The sequence below is a fragment of the Pelodiscus sinensis genome, chromosome 9 (assembly GCF_052426305.1).
Source record: "Pelodiscus sinensis isolate ZL-2025 chromosome 9, ASM5242630v1, whole genome shotgun sequence".
Taxonomy (NCBI): Eukaryota; Metazoa; Chordata; order Testudines; family Trionychidae; genus Pelodiscus; species Pelodiscus sinensis.
Window position 1 is genome coordinate 32,832,555 of NC_143060.1, and position 19,215 is coordinate 32,851,769.

At 39.8% G+C, this 19,215-nt stretch overlaps 1 protein-coding gene across 12 annotated transcripts in view; it reads right to left on the reverse strand.

The window, feature by feature from the left end:
- The window catches only part of ODF2L (outer dense fiber of sperm tails 2 like), a 54,372-nt gene that overhangs the window by 4,204 nt on the left and 30,953 nt on the right, over positions 1-19,215 (reverse strand). For 9 of the 12 annotated variants that reach the window (XM_075936398.2, XM_075936392.2, XM_089780492.1 and 6 more), the window contains 9 exons: positions 18,760-18,869; positions 15,103-15,238; positions 12,849-12,959; positions 8,507-8,611; positions 6,419-6,577; positions 4,686-4,771; positions 4,440-4,602; positions 3,333-3,458; positions 1,201-1,275 (listed from right to left, as the gene is read on the reverse strand). In XM_075936398.2, coding sequence (XP_075792513.2) covers positions 1,201-1,275; positions 3,333-3,458; positions 4,440-4,602; positions 4,686-4,771; positions 6,419-6,577; positions 8,507-8,611; positions 12,849-12,959; positions 15,103-15,238; positions 18,760-18,869 — 1,071 coding nt within the window. The remainder of the gene's footprint in view (positions 1-1,200; positions 1,276-3,332; positions 3,459-4,439; positions 4,603-4,685; positions 4,772-6,418; positions 6,578-8,506; positions 8,612-12,848; positions 12,960-15,102; positions 15,239-18,759; positions 18,870-19,215) is intronic. The other 3 variants (XM_075936405.2, XM_075936402.2, XM_075936404.2) reach the window with 3 other exon arrangements.

Here is a 19,215-nt window from a genome sequence, read left to right on the forward strand (position 1 = left end):
CTGTTAGCCCCAAAAGAGGCGGGGGTTCTAGCTCAAACCACACTGCCCAGTTCAGTTAACATGGAGAGCCAGATAAAGGAGGCTTTGATAAATGGAGTTCTACTGTACATTGTATGAATAATGTGCATGCCTCCATAAGCTGGTTATGATTAAGATTATGATTTAGTCATGGGTATTTTTAGTAAAAAGTCATGAATAGGTCACAGGCAATAATCAAAATTCACAGCCGGTGACCTGTCTATGACCTTTACTGTAAATATCCCTTACTAAATCTTAGCTGGGGGGCCCTGGGGTGCTGCTGCTCTGGAAGGCTCCTGGGGCCAGCCCAACCAGTCACTGCTAGGGCTGTTTGTTAGGCCAGTGGCAGCTCCATCTACCTTATGAGGACCGGTGCTTCAGCAATTCCTGGGGTCAGCTACCATGGGCCGTTGCTCAGACGGTACCTTGCTGACCCTGGGGCCAGCAGCCTGGGGTCACTTGAGCAGCAGCTCGTATGACTGCTGCAGGACTGCTCCAGCTGCATTTGGTGTGGGTTTGCCTGAGCAGCTGGCTGCAGGGCTGCTTCACCAGTAGCTGGTGTGGCTGTCCTGGGGCTGCCTGAGCAGCTGGTTCTAGCACTAGCTGCTTAGTCAGTCCCAAGGTCAGCCATATTGGCTGATGCAGAAGTCACAAACTCACAGAATCGATGACATTTATGACTTCCATGACATACATTCAGCCTTAGTTATCATGGATTTCTTTTTATGGAGAAGTAGGTCTATTAAACCATTCATTGTAAGTAAGACTCATGTACTGAGGTATGCTATTATTTCTACACTGCATTCTAGGTGTTTTATTTTTGTTTTTAAAAAATACAAAATGCATTTGGAAGATACTTTGTAGTGTCACTGCAAAGTTACAGTGCCACAGGGCTCTGAAGAAAACCTCTTATAGGTAAATAAACCTGAGCTGGGCCTGTGTCATTACTATGCTTGGTAAAAAGGGGATGCAGCCCAGAGATCCAGTCTAGGAATTGCTGGACTGAATGGTTTGACATGAAGTGAGGTGCAGAATGCCAGACCTGTTACCTAAAGAGTAACAGGAAAATGGCTTCTGAGATGGAAGCTGTGCTCTCCTGTAGCACAGGCATGTCATTTCAGACACCTAGAGCAGCTGGCGGAAAGGTAAATCACCACAGGGAAGGGGTGTTTGGAGACATACCGGCCACTGGCTCCTACTAGAGCTGGTCTCAGCTGCTAGTCCTGAATGGGCAAGGACTGGACTTGCTTTTTCTCCCTGCACAAGTAACCAGGTCTGGGTCAAAACAGGAACCTCCCTCAGGTCCAGAAAGCTCCATATCCCAATTTCCTGCAGCCACAGGGAGGAGGGGTGACTGTATAGGGAGCTGATCCCCCATCCAACCAATCACTGTGCATCCAGGCCTCCTTATACTCAGATCCTCTTGCCAAGTTCCATTCCTTCTCCACTAGCCCCTCCTTCCAAGCCCCTCCTCATACCCCTGCAGACTCCTTCCCCCTCACAGAGACCCCCACACTCCAACCCCACCTTGAGAAGCCCCACCCTTCTGCACCTGGACCTCCACCAAAACAAGTCCCACTACCTCAGTACCTGGACTCCCTTCAAAGGCTGCCCTCCCGCAGGCTCTCTGCCAAATGCTCCCCCCCACTGAGCCCCACCCATCTTCACTTGAATCCCCATTGCAAAGTCTGATTCCCTCTGTACCCAGAACCCTTCACCCAATAAAATCCTGTACATCCAGATCTTCCCTCCTCCCACACAGCCAGATACCTACACTGCGCCATTGCACCCAAACTGCTCCACACAGAACCCTCTTCACCCCACACCTTCATCCACTCCCACTTATATCTTTCCAGGTTGAGCCTGATAGCCTCGCATTTGGATGGGAGCCAGGTCTGTGCATGTGTGTGTCACACACACTGACTTTTCTTGCTTGCTATCTTGATGCACCTGGTGTGGAGAGGGATGGGTCCTGCAGTTTCTGGGACAAATCCCTGTGTCAGGGTCCAGTGCAGCCTCACCACCAAGTCCCTGTCTAAATGGGGGAAAGGCTGCAGATTGATCTCCTACCTCCATGCAGACAGTAGACCCTCCCCCTGCCATGCCGGAAACTGCACATTTATTTACTGACAAATAAAATATGCAGCTTTTTCAGAATTACAACCTAAAAGTGGAATCTGGGACTTCTACCTTGGAGTAAAACAGTAAAAGCTGTTGTGCAACCTATATGCTCATGAAAACTGTTAAAATATAGTGGTAGGCTGATGTAGAGGGACAGTTGTTAATGAAAACCCTACAGTGAAGTTACTTCACTCTTTTACAAATTATATAGACTCCCACACAGCTGACAGTTTTAACAGTTTGTACGGTCACACACTGCTAGACTTCTTTATAATAGTTTCTCAGGGAAAAATAACAAATTGGAAAGATGTATCAAAAATACAAGCCCACAATCATCAGGGTGCTAATTTAAGAAGGTAATTACTAATGGGCCAAATCTAAGAACTGCAAGTGCTTAAAAACCTTTGAAAATCAGGGCACTTAATTTAGATTCCTGAATATGGCTATGGGAGCCTAACTTTAAGCACCCATGTTTTAAAATGTTGGCATCAGTTTCTTTTATCAGCTCAGAAGAACATTAATCCACTTCATTAACTGGCTATGGACCTGCTGCCCATTTGGTTGTGTCTGCATGAGCCTTTAAAATAAGCAGCAGCCCTCGAGGCAATTTGGACTTAATAAGTGGGTCTCAGTACAGTAAACAATCCTGCACTACCGTAGAAAGATGGATTAGGTATCCTGGAGATTTTTTCCTAACCTTCCATCTATAATTCTGCACAAAATATAGTCTTTTAGATAGCTTTAGGCTAACAGAACTAAGCTAACTGACTCTGTGATCCAAAATTATGTACAAATTCATTAAAAAATATATTAATCTATTTACTGTCTGTAGTGATTAAAATAACTAAGGGTATGTCTAAACTACATGCCTCTGGCGACAGAGGCATGTAGATTAGACTACCAGGTTTAGGAAAATGAAGTGGCAATTTTAATAATCGCAGCTTCATTTAAATTTAAATGCCTTCCGCGCTGAGCCGATCAGCTGTTTGTCGGCTCAGCGCAGTAGTCTGGAGGCTCCGTGGTTGACATCAAAGGCATTTGTCGACCTCCCAGGTATGCCTCATTATTTAAATCGCCGCTTCATTTTCCTATGCTGGGTATTCTAATCCACATGCCTCCATCGACAGAGGCATGTAGTCTAGACGTACCCTAAGTAGTTTATAATCAGTATCAGTAAAGTGACAGATACTCACATTATTTAATTTGGAGACAAGTCGCTTTCGCTCTTCTCGTCTCTCTCTTAATTCAGTTTCAAGAGCCAATATTTTTGTCTGAAGAGCTCTCTCTTTGGATGACATTTTTTCCACCTCTTCAGACTCCTGAAATAGTAACAAAGAATGAAAATTTATATAATTACAAATACATCTGCATTAGAAGATCAAAACCCCAAATAATTATTTTAAAATATTTTATGCTACCGTGGGTTATGTCTTTCATATTTGCCTGCTATAATCCTCTCTCTGTTCCCCACTAAGTATCTTGATCACACCTAGGATACAATCTGATTTCAAATGCAGCAAGTTATATCACTAGAAAATGCTGTAGGATTGATTAATGGTGGGAAAAAAAGTCTGATGACTCATCTGTAAATGTCCTGAACTGAGACTTATTAAAAATCGGTCAATATTACTAGAATGTGAAAACAATCATATAATTGTACAGTCCATTTTGCTTCTAGTTCATTTAATTAATATAATTTAATTATTACTTCATATAAATATTTTCTGATTGTTCTGTAATAGGTACTTGTGATCTAAGTTCCTACACATTGCCTATTTGGTTGAAATCTATTCTTCATGTTCAAGACTCTACACAAAAGCTTGTAAATTCTGAGTGTGGAAAGCCCTCTTCTGAAATTAGAAAGCCTCTGTATCCAAGTCCTTGTGGGCTGCCTATTGAAAAAGGAAATGCAAATGAAAAAAGACAAGCTGAAGCTTTTGATCAGAAACTCTTTTACATTTGCCCGTTGAAATTACTGGGCAGCTGAAGCTTTTCATGTGGTTTGAAGGAAAGAATTCCTTTGTGTAAAGATGAAGGACAAAATCCCAGCACCACTGAAGTCAATAGGAGGATTGCCATCAACTTCTATAGGGCCAGAAAATTCCAAGTTCTTTGAATTTATTCAGGCAAAGCTCTCTCTGATCTATTTTTCCATACTGCCCCCTATATATAGAATACCGTATCCATTTTTTGATATGTCCTAGCCATCACATTTCCTCAAATCTTTTGTTCTTTTCCAAATTTTTATTTGAAAATGGGAAAAACTTCAATCATATTTAGACACACTGGACCATATATACCTTTTTTCTGCCTTCTTCCAAAGCAGCCTCCAATTGTCTGGCTAAAGCATCATATTCTGCTAATTTCTCTTTAAGTTGCAATTCAGTGTGCTGAAGACTTTCCTCTTGGTTTGCCAATTGATGTGCAAGTTCTTGATTTTGTACATCCATCTTTTCTAACTGTCTATAAGCAAAACATATACACATATGAAATTTGATGGAGAAAAATGTAAAGTTGAGTGAGTAGTAGTCAGTTATCACATTTACCTTTTAAGATATTCATATTTCTTCTCAATGTTATACTTTTCATCTTCCAACGAATTTTTTCTTAAGAACCTGTTGTTGTTGTCAATCTGTGAAAATGATGATTCCATTCTATTTAATGATTTTCACATGACATAGAAGCCAAATCAAGGTTGCCTTATGCAAGCTGTCTTATTAAAATCAGTGGGCCTACTTCATCACCGTGGCATGGGTATTTAAACCCCGCGCTTCATTAGCAACTTCGGTATGCTTCATTTGCCTCCCTAGTTTGAACTAGGGGGCAAGTGTAGACATACCCTTAGAGATTTATTAAGGCACGAACTTAGGGCTGGCTTATACCCCTTCAACTTATTTCAGTACAGCATTTATTTTGAAAAGAACAATACACTTTTCAAACATATATGCTAGACTAGATATAATACAAGAAAAATACTGATTATCTGAATGTAAATGTCTTGTTGACAAATTAGTGATCAGATCTGATCTCAGGTACAGAGTAAATCCCTTGAGAAACATGACTAACAGAGTTCCACTGCATTTAAGCCTTAATTCAGGACAGTCTCCCTTTCCAGGAAACATGCAAGCATTAGCTTAATTTTAAACACATACTTAATTCTCTATTAAATTAAATTAAATTAAATTAATGGAACTTAGGTAAAATTAAGCACGATTAAATGTTTTCCTCAACTGAGGCCTTAGGTTTAAAGTGAGAGCAAAATCTTGTTTTATATCTATAAAAATGACCTTGCCAAGAAATTTAACATAAAATCCAGAGCTTGTATTTTTATAGAGATCATACAAACAACACATTGGACCTCATCCTGTTTCTAATGACGTCACTGGAATTTTTGTCACCATTTACCTGTCAGTAAATATTAAAGACCCTTTGTGGTTTTTCCCCCTTAATTCAAACACTTCCCAGTGTCCTGCTGTCACAGATTACTGTAGGCCACAAAAAAGGTATGTGGTCTGTCACACATGTTTAAGTATTTTAAAAAAAAAAGATGTAACTTGATTCTGAACGTGGAGAAAAAATTTTTTCAAAAAATTAAACGTAGATAAAAATAGGAAGAAACACATTTTCAGGCCCTTAAGAAATATTACAAACTATGAATTAAAAAAATCTAAAAATGACTTGAAATAATTTGTTTTAGAAGTCTGAAGTGTGCTTTTTTGTACATTTATGTGTAAAATATAATGCAACTTGTAGAACAGAAAGAATATAATTTACTGCTTTGATTTTTTTGATTTATAGTATTTTCCTGAAAAAATATTGCTTATCTTATAAATTAGGCCTTACAGTTTTTTCATTAAATTAAATTAAAAGATCTAGAGATGGAGTAATGTCGATTACATTTAACTGTCTTTTAGAACTGCATACTATACTAATAAGGAAAACTTTCTGGGATTCAAATGGGGATTCACATTTAACATAACTAATTATTCAAAAGAGAAGAGGGTTTTTTAAAATCAGAAAACTCTACAATCTAAACACAAAAATAAGAATTTTCATTTATATAGTGATGCTACAATCTACATCTAACAATACAGAAAAATACAAACACAACATACCACAAAGAGCTTCACAATCTCTGCACAATGAACTTTTGTTCTATTAAGCAAGTATATGGAAAAGAGAACAATGACATGGGTTCTCTCAGATGGCAAAACTACTCCCCAGACTTTCTTCCACATAGTTTAGATACTTTACTATTAAATGGTTATGCTCTAAGCACCTGAACCTGTAGCTCCCTAATGGTTTTGGATTTGTCTGCATAGCTCCTTCTATAGGACAACATGTTTTCCTGATACTCCTGCAGTCTCTCTTCAGCTGCTTTCTGTAAGTCACGAACATGCTCTAACTCCTTCAAGTGAGCCTGCATCTGACTTCTCACCTGCACAGTAGCATTAGTGGAAAACAGGTAGATGCAAAAGCATAATTTGTTAACATCTTCAAAAGCTTTCCACATGGTTACATACATAATACATCTAAAAATTAGGGATCTTAGCTACTAGTCGACTATCCGATAAGCAAAAGTTTTTCAGATAGTTAAGTAGTGACTCAACTAATTGCTTCCCCACTCCTCCCTCCCCCACTGCCTATATCAGAGAGAGGCAATAAGTGGGGTGGGGGAGCAAGAGCCAGTGCTCTCCAGCATCATCTCCGTGGGGGGCAGGGGAGCTAGAGGCACAGCAGGGAAACAGCATAAGTGGGGATTGTTTCAGTCCTGCTTGCACTATTCCCACTGTGGACACCTCTGTTTTTGAAATGTACTAGAGCCCAGAGGGCTCTTGTACATTTTAAAAGCAGAAGTGCTGCAGGGACCATGGGGCAAGCGGGGACTCAAGCAGTCTCCGTTCACCCTGCGCTCTCTGTGCTGCCCTCCCACCCCCCACCTCTATGAAAGGCAGCGGCGGTGTGGGGAAGTTGAGACAGGAGATGGTGCTGAGAGTAGCTGGCTTAAAAGCTGGTTCTCCCCCAGCACCATCTCCGGAGTGCCACTTGTCCCCTGCTGCCTCTATTAGAGGCAGCAGGGGGGCATAGAGCATGCTGCTGCAAAGCAGCCCCTGTCCACAGGAGTCCCAGTGGGAAGCTGGTCCCCCCTTGCCGACAGGGGCTATTATAATGTAGAAATGTGAAGTAATGTGAAATTTTCCAACAACTTATTGTATGTGTTTTGTAGTCCTAAAATGCTTATACATTGGGACACTGTGCAACAGAATATTTTTTCTCAGAGAGGTATATGAAAGCTCTTCAAGCTTTTTAATGGGACAAGCTGAACAGCAGGTAATAGTGTAACTTTGAGAAGTCAGTGGCAAGTGCCCTCCTCAGTCCCAACATCTACATAGAACACTTGACAAACACTGTTTAAGTCTTAGATGAGCAAATACCATATCCTCATTTTACAGATGAAGCTTGGAACAGTCTGTGGTAACATAGCAGGGGAGTGTCAGAAACAGAATGAAAACTTAGTAATTCTTACTATGAGGCACAGGCCTAATACTCAAAACCATGGTGCCCTACAGTTGAACCAACACCTATTTGGGCCTCAGTTAAAAAAAAAAGGGATGGGGGGACACGACAATATTTACCATGAAAGAAATCCACAAATGTATGTAGTTACAGTTAATCCAGTATAGGATTATCCCAATTTTACTAATTCAGAAGCTGAAGTGCAGAAGAGCTCTACCTTCTGCTACTTAGCATGGCTAACAGTGAACCAAGGGAGAGTCACAGGATGCAGAGTAAAGAAGCAATGCCTCTGTGCAGAGGGGTCCAGGAAATACCAGAGATCTATGTGGAACAACCATAATATCAGCTTAGTTGGGAATGCTGTTACACCTCACAAGGAAGAATTTGTAGGATGCTTGGCAAAGCAAACTTTACAGTAATTTCCTTCTTCTCCAGCCAGCTTCCACAGATTTTCTTGTGGGTGAGTACAAACTAAGCCACTGATCAGTATTTTTAAAAAAACAACAAATCAGTCAATCTGAACATTCTATGATGGGTTCATAAACTGTTATAATGTGACCCACACCATAACTGAGAATATGTTCTGGAGCCCACCAGCTGTCTAGGGAATGACTTCCTCTCCTGTTCTGTAATTCTCACTCTGTGGTGATTATAGAAATTGCTTACAAGAAAAAGTAACATCAGTCAAGTATTTAATGTACTTTCAGCATTTTTTAAAGTAATTTAGGACCTGGAAAACAAGAAAACCAGCACCATACAATCATTAGCAAGTGGTTCCCAGGTCAGTCTGAGGTCCCTTTTCTACAAAATAGCATGAAACTATGTTATATCATTTAAGTGGACTACTTACCTCACTGATCTCTAAATCTTTGGCTTCTGTTATTAATTTGTTCTCATTTAACACTTTTTCATATCTGGTTTTCAGTTCTTCTGCTTCTGTTTGTAATTTTTGTACCTAGGACACAATATATTTACATGTATCTGAAAATGCTATTTCATCATTCCTTAAAGCTAGAAGCATTAATGAGAAGCAACAGCCTTTCATTTTAAAATACCATCTTTTTTCCTCTGAAGGGTATTTTGTCATTACCTGCACTCACTCATTTTTCTCTATCCTTAGTCATCACTGCCTTCATAATTGAGTAGGCTGTAGAAACACAGAATACCATCCAGACTGCTGAGCACTTGTAGAGATTGCTTCCTATTCCAAGTCATGTACTGTACTCAAAGAGATAGAGAAAGCCAATTCTGTTTTTTTGTTGCCCCAAAACTTACATCCTTGCAGCGGCTGAAACGGTGATTCCACACTGATGGACTACCATAAGACTTATTCACCTGAACACCTTTGCATTACATCCCAACTTCAACAATTGCAATTTTCTTTCATTGCACTGAGGCACAAGGTCAACCTGATGAAGTCAGGCAAATGTGGTCTTCTGGGACTCAAGCAAGACCAAATTACTTTTCAGATGAGGCCCTTAAGTAGGGATGTGAAAGGTTAACTTACCCGTTCTGGTTAACTGGTGAGAGTTGGAGCAGTTCCTCACCTACCATGGGCAGGGCACTGCTCCAACCCTGCAGGGGCCACTATGGACAGGGACTGCTCCAGACACTCAGAGCAGCCCCTGTCCATGGCAGGCCCAGGCATGTCAAGCCCCGGGGGCTTGCATCCGTTGGCCACTCCACCCCAGCCACAGCAGGGGGGAAAGGAGTGGGTGGATATTGTAGCCCAGCCTGGCTAGAGCTACCCCCTTAATTGGCTAATGGGTTAACCAGTTACACGGGATTTTACATCCCTATTCCTAAGTATGAATTGAAGTACTGCAGTAATCTTTTTCAGAGGCAAACTCTGCTGTCCCGCAATTAAAAATCACCTAACAAAGCTCAACTATCACTAACATATGTATGTTAAGACACACATAGACTTTAATTAAAAACCTCAGTACTTATCATGAACCTCCCTCTCCACAAACTTCGAAAGAATTCACTTCTATTTACCCAGACATTATTTTATTTCATGCACTAAATAAATGACAGTCAGTGGTTAATAAATATGATTTATGAACACTCATATCTTGTATTTCATCAATAGCTTTGTTAAGACCAAAGGCCTTATGCAAAAACTTAAAAATATAAATATGAATAATCTACCCATTTCAAAAGATCATACTTCCATGTCTCCAAATTTCAAAAATTCTTATCACTTCATGATAGATAGGATCAAATTTATCCTTTTTGTAATTCATGTTGCCTGTATTCATTAAGGGCTTGAAGCAACTCATGTCACTGGTCAGGCTCCTATTGATTTCAGTGCTGTTGAGATGATTCTAGATGGCCAATGCCAACATTTTCAAAATTGTGTGCCTAAATTTAGCCCTCTAAGTACATATTTTGGCATGTAAATATGAGGTGTGTTTTTTCGGAAGTGCAGAGTACTCAGAATCTCCTGCTGAAGTCAATAAACCACTACCTTTAAAATGATCACATTGTACATCCTTTTATTTAGACAGCAACAACTGAATTTCTATTTCTTGTGGATATAAAATATTCAACATTAATTTACCACAATTTAGATATGGTGTGATGATATTTTATTGCAGTCTGGAAAATTCTGACTGTGAAATAATTGCTATACTGTTTCAAATGTCTGTCATATTTTAAACAAAGAGGTATTTTATTTCAGTTAAAAAGTGCTTTTTACGCTGCAGAATACTTAAAAGTCTCATTCTCCCTACATATGTTTCACAGCTTTTCCATGCCCTCAACTTCTGTTATTTATCAAAAATATTTGCGCTTGAACAAGGAATTTCCCAGTTTGTATTCCACTCTTTCCTCTATCTCATCCTTGCAGTGAAGTCAAAATTACATCAATCATTTCCACTGTAAAAATACTCCTATTATAAAGAGCAAAATTATGGCTTCACTGCAGCAGCAAACAAGTAGAGAAGCTGGGCTGTAAGAGAGAAAATTCTTATTCTGGAACAACTGTAATCAAAAAAGTATAAGGAAATGATATTTGTATTAATGTTTTCTTTTTTCAGATTTGCTGCAATGTGACAGACCCCTCTTCATAGCAAATATTTTGAAAGGCAACTCGGAATATAAAATGCCAAATTAACTGGTACTATAATGGCTCATCATCAATCTGGGAGAATGAACTGCAGCTGTTGGGGAGTAGTTATTTGTCCAGTCCCCTCTTTCTCAAAACAGTGGGTGTCAAATGATTGATTTGGTGTGTATAGCCAAGCGATGGCATTTTCACTGGCATAATGCAGTTTTTCTAGACCATCGCTGAACCCAGTCAGCAGACACTGATCAACGTGTGTCATCATCTGTGTTGCACCACAGCTGAACAACAGGGCTATCATGAAGGCCCCAGCGATATTGGTTGGCTGCACACAGACCTTGCCTGCTTAAGAAACTGTTCAACAGGGACAACTGAGGATGGCAGGTGAAAACCAGACAGGAAGATTGCGGGACTGCTGGCAACAAGAGACCCATTGCTCTCACCAGAGTGTTCCGCCCTAATACCCTGGCCTGGCAGATGAAACCATAATGGGAGACATGATGGCAAGCGTGCGGCTGGCAGTTTAAAAAGGTCATTGTGCAGTGGCATGCTTGGGCTGGTTCATAGTTTCTTCAGTAACTTGCCAGTGACAACCTCTCATCTGATATGAGGAGAAGCAATATTGCTCTGAACTGGGAGCCAAGGGTGCAGAGTTGGACGCAGGGTTGCAGAGATGATGCACGTAGTGGATGTAGCTGTGTATCCATTAGTTTGGTGTGCGATGATCAACTCCATATTGATGCTCAGTACTCAGCCAACAAAAAGGAGAAAGCAAGAGCTGACATCTGCAGGGTTGGGGTACAAGCACTCCAAGATGAATCTGCCAGTTTGTTAAGAAGATTGCTGCACATCGTAAGCTTAGCTGCTGTCTTCCTCAGATGGACATGGTAACTCAGTATGCGGTCCACTCAAGCTCATCTGAAGAACTGAGTTTTGCCCATGAAAGTGTGTGGTACTATATTTATTTATTTATTTATGTGTCAGTCTTTAAGGTGCCACAGGACTACTCATTGTTTTTAAAGTCACAGACTAACATATTTACAACTGAATAGGATATTTAAAATAAAGATTACAGCTGAAGCTGGAGCACACAGTTCCAAGCACCATCACTGATGGGAAGAAGGAACTAAAGGAGGAGGGGGCCTGGCAGTGTCCTATATAGCGTGGCATGTGCGCACCACTCGAGGGGACACTAGAGCTATTCCCCTACAAATACTGTTGAGGGAAAATCTTCCAGCACCTGTGCATGTGGCTAGTCCTCACACCTACACTGAATGGACATGAGCAAGCACTCAAAGAACTTTTGCTGGCAAAACTCGGTAGCACAGACAAGACCTAAAAATCATAATCTTACTAAAGACAATAATCTGTAACCCACTAACCACCCTTTTTATTCTATGACCAGGGCCAGCCCGAGGCATTCTGGCACCCCGGGCACGGGCATGTGGTGCCGCCCCCGGGCGTATGGTGCATGCGCAGGCCTGCCTGTGGGGAGCAGACCCGTCCCCCTAGGGTGTGCAGGCCCGCTCCCGGGGCGCATGGCGCATGCACGGCCTGGCTACGGTCACTGGCGCGCAGCCTGGGGCCCGTCCCCGGGGTGCACGGCACAAGCGCGGCCTAGTCCAGCCCGGCTGTCGCTGCTGGCGTGCGTGCCAAGCCATGTAGGGCGCCGCGGCTGTGGGGGGAAGGGCATTACTGGCCGGCGATGCGGGCGGGCCGGCGCTGCAAGAGCCGGGTGCACAGCACCTGATGGCAGCTGTAAGGGATGCCGCGCGCCCCTTACAGCTGCCGTTAGGCGTCCCCCATCAGTTGGCGCCCTGGGCAGCTGCCCAGCTTTCCCATGCCTCCGTCCAGCCCTGCCTATAACTAGATGGGTGTTAACAGGATATTAGAATGATTCTTTAGAATAAGTGATAACTACTTATGAACTGTTAAATGTTCTGATGTCCCACACTGGAGGAAGATCACTCTCATTCAAAAACGTGTCTCTTTCACAAAGACAAAATGATCCAATAAAAAAATATTACCTCATCTACCCTGTCTCTCAAATGAGGTCCTCACTGTTATTTCAAAGCTGCATACAGATATGAAATTAATACATAACCCTTCCAGGTCTATTAGTCACCTCAGTTTTATACTGCTCAGCAAGGTTTTCCTGCTGCTTTACTTCTTCTTGTAGGTCTAAGAGTTCAGCTTCAGTTGCAACAGTGTTGTCTTCCAAAGCAGTAAGTAAAGCCTAGATTAAAATATACAGAGAATAAAAATGTTATTCTTGTTATAGACAATACACTTTTTTCTCTAATAGAGATTAAGAAATCAAAGCACATCAGCACAATTATCTGACTAGCAATTAAACTATTGGTATTTAATTGTATATACCGGTAATTGTAGTTTATTGTGCATGTTAAGTAACTGTGACAAACTGATTTAAATTTGTCAACTCTCGTTCAAATTTGAGCCAGAGTAGAAATACTGTATAAAAGATGGTAACCCTTGTCATTTTAAAACCAAAATTCAACCAGCTTGATTGTCTGGCTGACTAAGATGCAGGCAAAATCAAAGAGGCATTTGACAGGCATCATTTCAAAAAAGGAAATTTTGGAAATATTTTTCAAGTTTGAAGGGCTGTTGGATGCTAAAGACTCTAGGGGATAACTGTCACTATACAGAGAGCAAAGACTACTATACTTCCCCTAGATAATAGCTGATCAAACAATATATTGTTGAATTGCCTGTATAATTTTGACTGGCATGTCTGATGTGATGATGGATTTTGCAACATCTTTACAGTCTGTAACCATTTTCAACATTAAAGTACTGGGATCTGAAAGGGAAGCAGGGAGGTACTTGAAACCAGAGAATGTAATTTTCAATGTATGTCTACACTTCAAGCTAGGAGTGCGATTCCCAACTCCAGGAGAAATGCTTTCATTAGTTTTAATCACTCTACCATCCTATCAACAGAATGTAGCTGTGGCAGCACAAGCAAAGGGATGTACATGTGCCTGGGATCTTGGATGGGAACATACTTGTGGCAGCTAGGCCCTCCACTGCTCATGGCTGAACTCAACTTTAGCATGGTTTAGTTTGAGCAGAGCAAGCATGAGTATTTCTCCTTGACATAAGACTCACACCTGAAGTTACAATTTCAAGGGCAGACATACCGTGAAAGGCTAGAAGGACAAAAGGAAAAAATACCTTCTAGACACTTTAGGTTTTTTTAAGCATTTATTGCAACTAAACATACACCGGATATTATGTATGCTATTTATTTTATTCTGAGCTGATCTCTCTTCACTCTTAATAAATCTTGTTGTAATTAGATCTTTTGAGACTTACTGTTGGGGACTTTCATACGGAAAAGACTCCATTTGAACTATATAGGCAGCAATAAAATGACTTGAATGGTAAAGAAGCTTTCTTGTAAAAACTGGACTGTAGTATTTGTAGATCAGATGTAATATGAATTTGGCATCTTTTCATATTACATAATAATTGTGAATATAATTTTTGGAGGAGTAAGATGAAAGGTGGCCAGTAACAAGTCCCAGTGATGGTTTTTTCAGTGTGTAAAGCTTTGGTTTACAGGAAAAGGTCACAATAAAGGTATCAATATTAGCCAGAGAAAAAGAGCAGATGCATAGCTAGGAGCAAAACCAGGAAAGATTTTATTAAATTATGCCAAGCAACTTTGAAACCTCTCTAAATTAATTTGAAATTAGCTATTAAAAGTGAACTCAAATTCCCACGTTTAAACAAAGTTATACTAATGTTCCAAAGTTAAAAGGGTCATTGTTAGTTAAGTCATTGTATAGATGACTAGCACATTTACCTGGTATTGCTAGGGTCTTTAAGGAAGGGGTCTGGGCAGGGTGGAATGAGGAAGGGCTCTGGGTAGGGGAGAGTGTGTGTGCGTGTAAGGGGGGCAGGCTACTCGCTCTTTCACTTCCTGTCAGGGAGCAAGAGCAAAGTGCACAGCTCGTCTGCCCTTGTGCTCCCCAAGGGAATTCAGCAAATAATGCATTTTCCCCTTATGTACAGGACTGGGAGTTCAAAGACCTATTCCTGCCTCTATCACATATTTCCTATGTTAATCTGTCTATGTATCATTCTCACCAGCTTCAGAATGGGCATGCTGCATTATAATACATGGGGGAGATGGGTTGTGATATTTAACTCATTAATGCCGGTAAAGTTATTTGGGCTCCCTGGATGGAAAGTACTGTATAAATGCCCAATTTATTGAAGAAGGCGTCAAGATATTAACAATTTAAATTGCTAACAAAATTTGAATTAAATTTAATTATCTAGTGTATTTTAAAATAAAGGGTATCTAGAATTATTCTTACAAGGAACAATGAAATGATACAACAGCCTACCTTTAATTTTGCATTTTCAAGATGAATATTTGCCTTTTCTGAACTGATAGAAGTAAGCTTTCCACAGATTTCTTCATTTGAATTTCTTCCATGATCTTGTATTTTTTTCAGGTCCTCCAAAAGCTTTGTGATCTGCCTTTATTGAATAAATCAAGAACTTCTGTAGCAACTAGCATATAGTACTTGTATAAATTTAATTTGCATATTATATTCCTTTAGAGGCTATTAAAAAATTTGTGGGTTTTTCTTTGTTTTTTTATTGAAGTAACTCCACATCTTTAAACACCCCAAATGAGCAACAACTGGAAAAGCTGGAAATTCTTCAGCTTTTCAATAAATGATGTAATAAAAGGAAATGATTTGAAAGGGGTTAGAACAACTGTACATAAGATGGTTAGATGGAATGCACAGGCATTCTATCAACGCAAATATCAGATCATATATATTTTCAGTTCAAGACATTATAATGCAGAATTTAAAAAGGGACAGTCAAATTAAAAACCATCTTAAAAAGTTTCCTTACCTAGATTAGGAATATCACCTTTGACAACTAAAAGTAAACTGATTCTACATTATTTTTCACCATTTGTTCCCAAGGGTGCTGGAACAATTTTATAGTGGTGGTGCTAAGAGCCACTGAACCAAATTGTAAGACCTGTGTATAATGCAAAACATTTGAAGCTGTGGGGGTCTGCAGCACTCCTGCATCCCTAATTCCAGCTCCTATATTTGTACCTATTTATTTTTTGTACTATAGTCAACTTAAATAACAACAGTCGTATAATCAGAGTCACTTCTGTTCACAGCTTTGTATTGATGGTGCTCATTCACTGACAAAGTGCCATAGTTTTTGCTATAATGTTTAATTCTAAGCAAAGAAACTTCTTTGAAACTAAAAAAAAAGAACATTTTCCATGAAAATTAGGTTTTCTGAAACTTAAAAACCCAAACCCTGTAACTTAATTTTGGTGTTTATGGTGATGTGAACATTCCTGTTGAAATAGCTATTTGACAAAACATCTCTGCATGAAACCCATCTAAAATTATGTATAGGCAGCAGCAGCCATTAGTCATATTTTACTAATTTATTTCAAACCTATTGGAAATATTGACTGTACTTCAAACCACAAAAATATGTAAGGATATTTCTTACCATATGCTAAAGAAAAGGCATTTTTAGCTATTCAGCCTTTTCCTATTATATATTTTAAAATTTTAGGAAGTTCTGTTTTGTTTGTTATTACAGGGAATACAATACTATAAACAATGGCATAATGTATGCATTTGTGGGTATATCCTACCACCTCTTCCATGTTTGGAAAGCCTAGTCTGCAATGGAACTGGTATAATTCTGCTGCAGTGAATAGATTCATAGAGAGCCAGGAGTCTATGCAGGGAGCTTCTTCTGTGTTGCTATGGAGGCAAGATTTGTCAGTGGGTCTGGAGAGAATTATTTTTGAATCAGTGACTACTCAGATCCTTCATCTATTGTCTCTCTCTGAGGTGTAATCCAAGTAGAGGTTAGAGCAGCTCATCATAGTTTATCTTATTGATAAACTAGGCAAATATAACTTAGATAGGGCCACGATAAGCTGGGCGCATAGTTGGCTGGATAACCGTAGTCAGAGAGTTGTTGTTAACGGTGCTAAATCCTGCTGGAAAGGGATAACAAGTGGAGTTCCGCAAGGTTCTGTTTTGGGACCTGTACTGTTCAATATCTTCATCAATGATGTAGATATTGGGATAGAGAGTACGCTTATTAAGTTTGCAGATGATACCAAACTGGGTGGGGTTGCAACTTCTTTGGAGGATAGGGACATAATTCAAAATGACCTTAGCAAGTTAGAGAAATGGTCAGAGGTAAACAGGATGAGGTTTAATAAAGAGAAATGGAAAGTGCTCCACTTAGGAAGGAACAATCAGTGCCATACATACAAGATGGGAAGCGACTGTCTAGGAAGGAGCATGGCGGAAAGGGATCTAGGGGTCATAGTGGACCACAAGTTGAATATGAGTCAACAGTGTGATGCTGTTGCAAAAAAAGCAAATATGATTCTAGGTTGTATCAACAGGTGTGTTGTAAGCAAAACTCGTGAAGTCATTCTGCCGCTCTACTCTGCACTAGTTAGGCCTCAGCTGGAGTACTGTGTCCAGTTCTGGGCGCCACATTTCAAGAAAGATGTGGAAAAATTGGAAAGGGTACAGAGAAGAGCGACAAGAATGATTAAAGGTTTAGAGAACATGACCTATGAAGCCAGGCTTCATGAACTGGGATTGTTTAGTTTGGAAAAAAGAAGATTAAGGGGGGACATGATAGCGGTTTTCAAATATCTAAAAGGGTGTCACAAGGAGGAAGGAGAAAATTTGTTCCTCTTGGTTACTGAGGACAGGACAAGGAGTAATGGGCTTAAAGTGCAGCAGGGGAGGTTTAGATTGGACATTAGGAAAAAATTCCTAACTGTCAGGGTGGTCAAATATTGGAATAAATTGCCAAGGGAGGTGGTGGAATCTCCCTCTCTGGAGATATTTAAGAACAGGTTAGATAGACATCTGTCAGGGATGGTGTAGACGGAGCTTGGTCCTGCCTTGAGGGTGGGGGGCTGGACTCGATGACCTCTCGAGGTCCCTTCCAGTCCTTTTATTCTATAGCCTGTAATAGAAGCCACTGCTGGAAGGTGAGGGAGTTCACTGGGTCAAATACAGTAAGAACCTGTACTCAGAAGTAATGTAGGGGACAGAATATACTCCTTGATGAGTAGAAGTTACTTTTTTTAGTAATAATGGAAGTTATTTGGAAATTATCCAGTAATTTGATCTATGCGATCAAATGCCAGCAATGCTCCACTGCTATATATATTGGACAAACTAGACAGTCCCTAGAGGAAAGAATCAATCAACACAAATCAGATATCCGCAAAAGGAACATGCAGAAACCTGTTGGAGAACACTTCAATCTATCAGGTCACACTTTAAAGATCTCCAAGTGGCTGTCTTATTACAGACCAATTCTACAAGCCAAATACTCAGAAAAGGGTTGGAATTAAAATTCATCCACAAATTTAATTCTCATACCTATGGCCTCAACTGAGATAATAGATGGTTGGGACATTATCAACCAAACAAACAATGAAGGTGCCAACAGCTCTTTGTCTATGTGACTCTTTGTCTCTAATTGCTATCCTATGATCCTTATCTGCTTTTTTTAACTATCCCATGTTAGTAGGTGCTTATAGATAACAAGTTTTGCCTGTTTGGTTTTCTCTTTGATATTTACATACCCTCTGCTTCTTGTTCCCCACCCCTTTCCATTTTTTTCCTTCCCCTCTCCCTTATCCTCTATTTATTTGAAGTCTGGACAACTCAAAACTCTGGTCATCTGAAAAAAAAGCTCATGAAAGCTCATGATTCCATTTACATGTTTTGTTAGTCTATGAAGTGCTACCAGACTATTTGTTGTTTTTTAAGTATATTAATGGAAGTTCTATGATCTAATGGAGAGAAGGCTATAATGCTAATGTACGTTTCATAGTTAAATATCTAATTCTCAGCACCAACTTCCAAGTTCTAAATTCTACTTGGAATTATAAATAGTAAAAATATGTATATGAAATTAATATTATTTCTTATTCACTTGCAAAAATTTCGGGTTTAACTTACTCCTTCAGAGTTTCAGTTTGAACCTCTAACCTAGTCTTTTCTTCTACAGCCTTCTCATAATGATTTTTCCAGACACTGGAAGCTGAAAGTACCTCAGACAATTTGACTTCCTGGAGAATATACAAAATATGGATCATGTAACAAAAAAACTGCTTTTTAATTTTGCACAGTCCTTTAAATACAAATGGTATTTTAATTTAAAGCAACTTAATTTGCACTCCTATAAAATAATATGAATTTAGGCTTGTAATCTCAAGAAGAGAAAATAAATATTTAAATGGGTTTATTTAAACATGTTACATATGCATGAACTACAAAAATATTAATCCCTAAAACTGAATCTCAGTCAAGCATTCATAGTATTTTCTAGCTGCAGACTATATCACGACTTCAAAATTTGAGGTAAAATAATGTCTTTTAAAACAGAGAATAATCACGCATAATAATGACATTTTC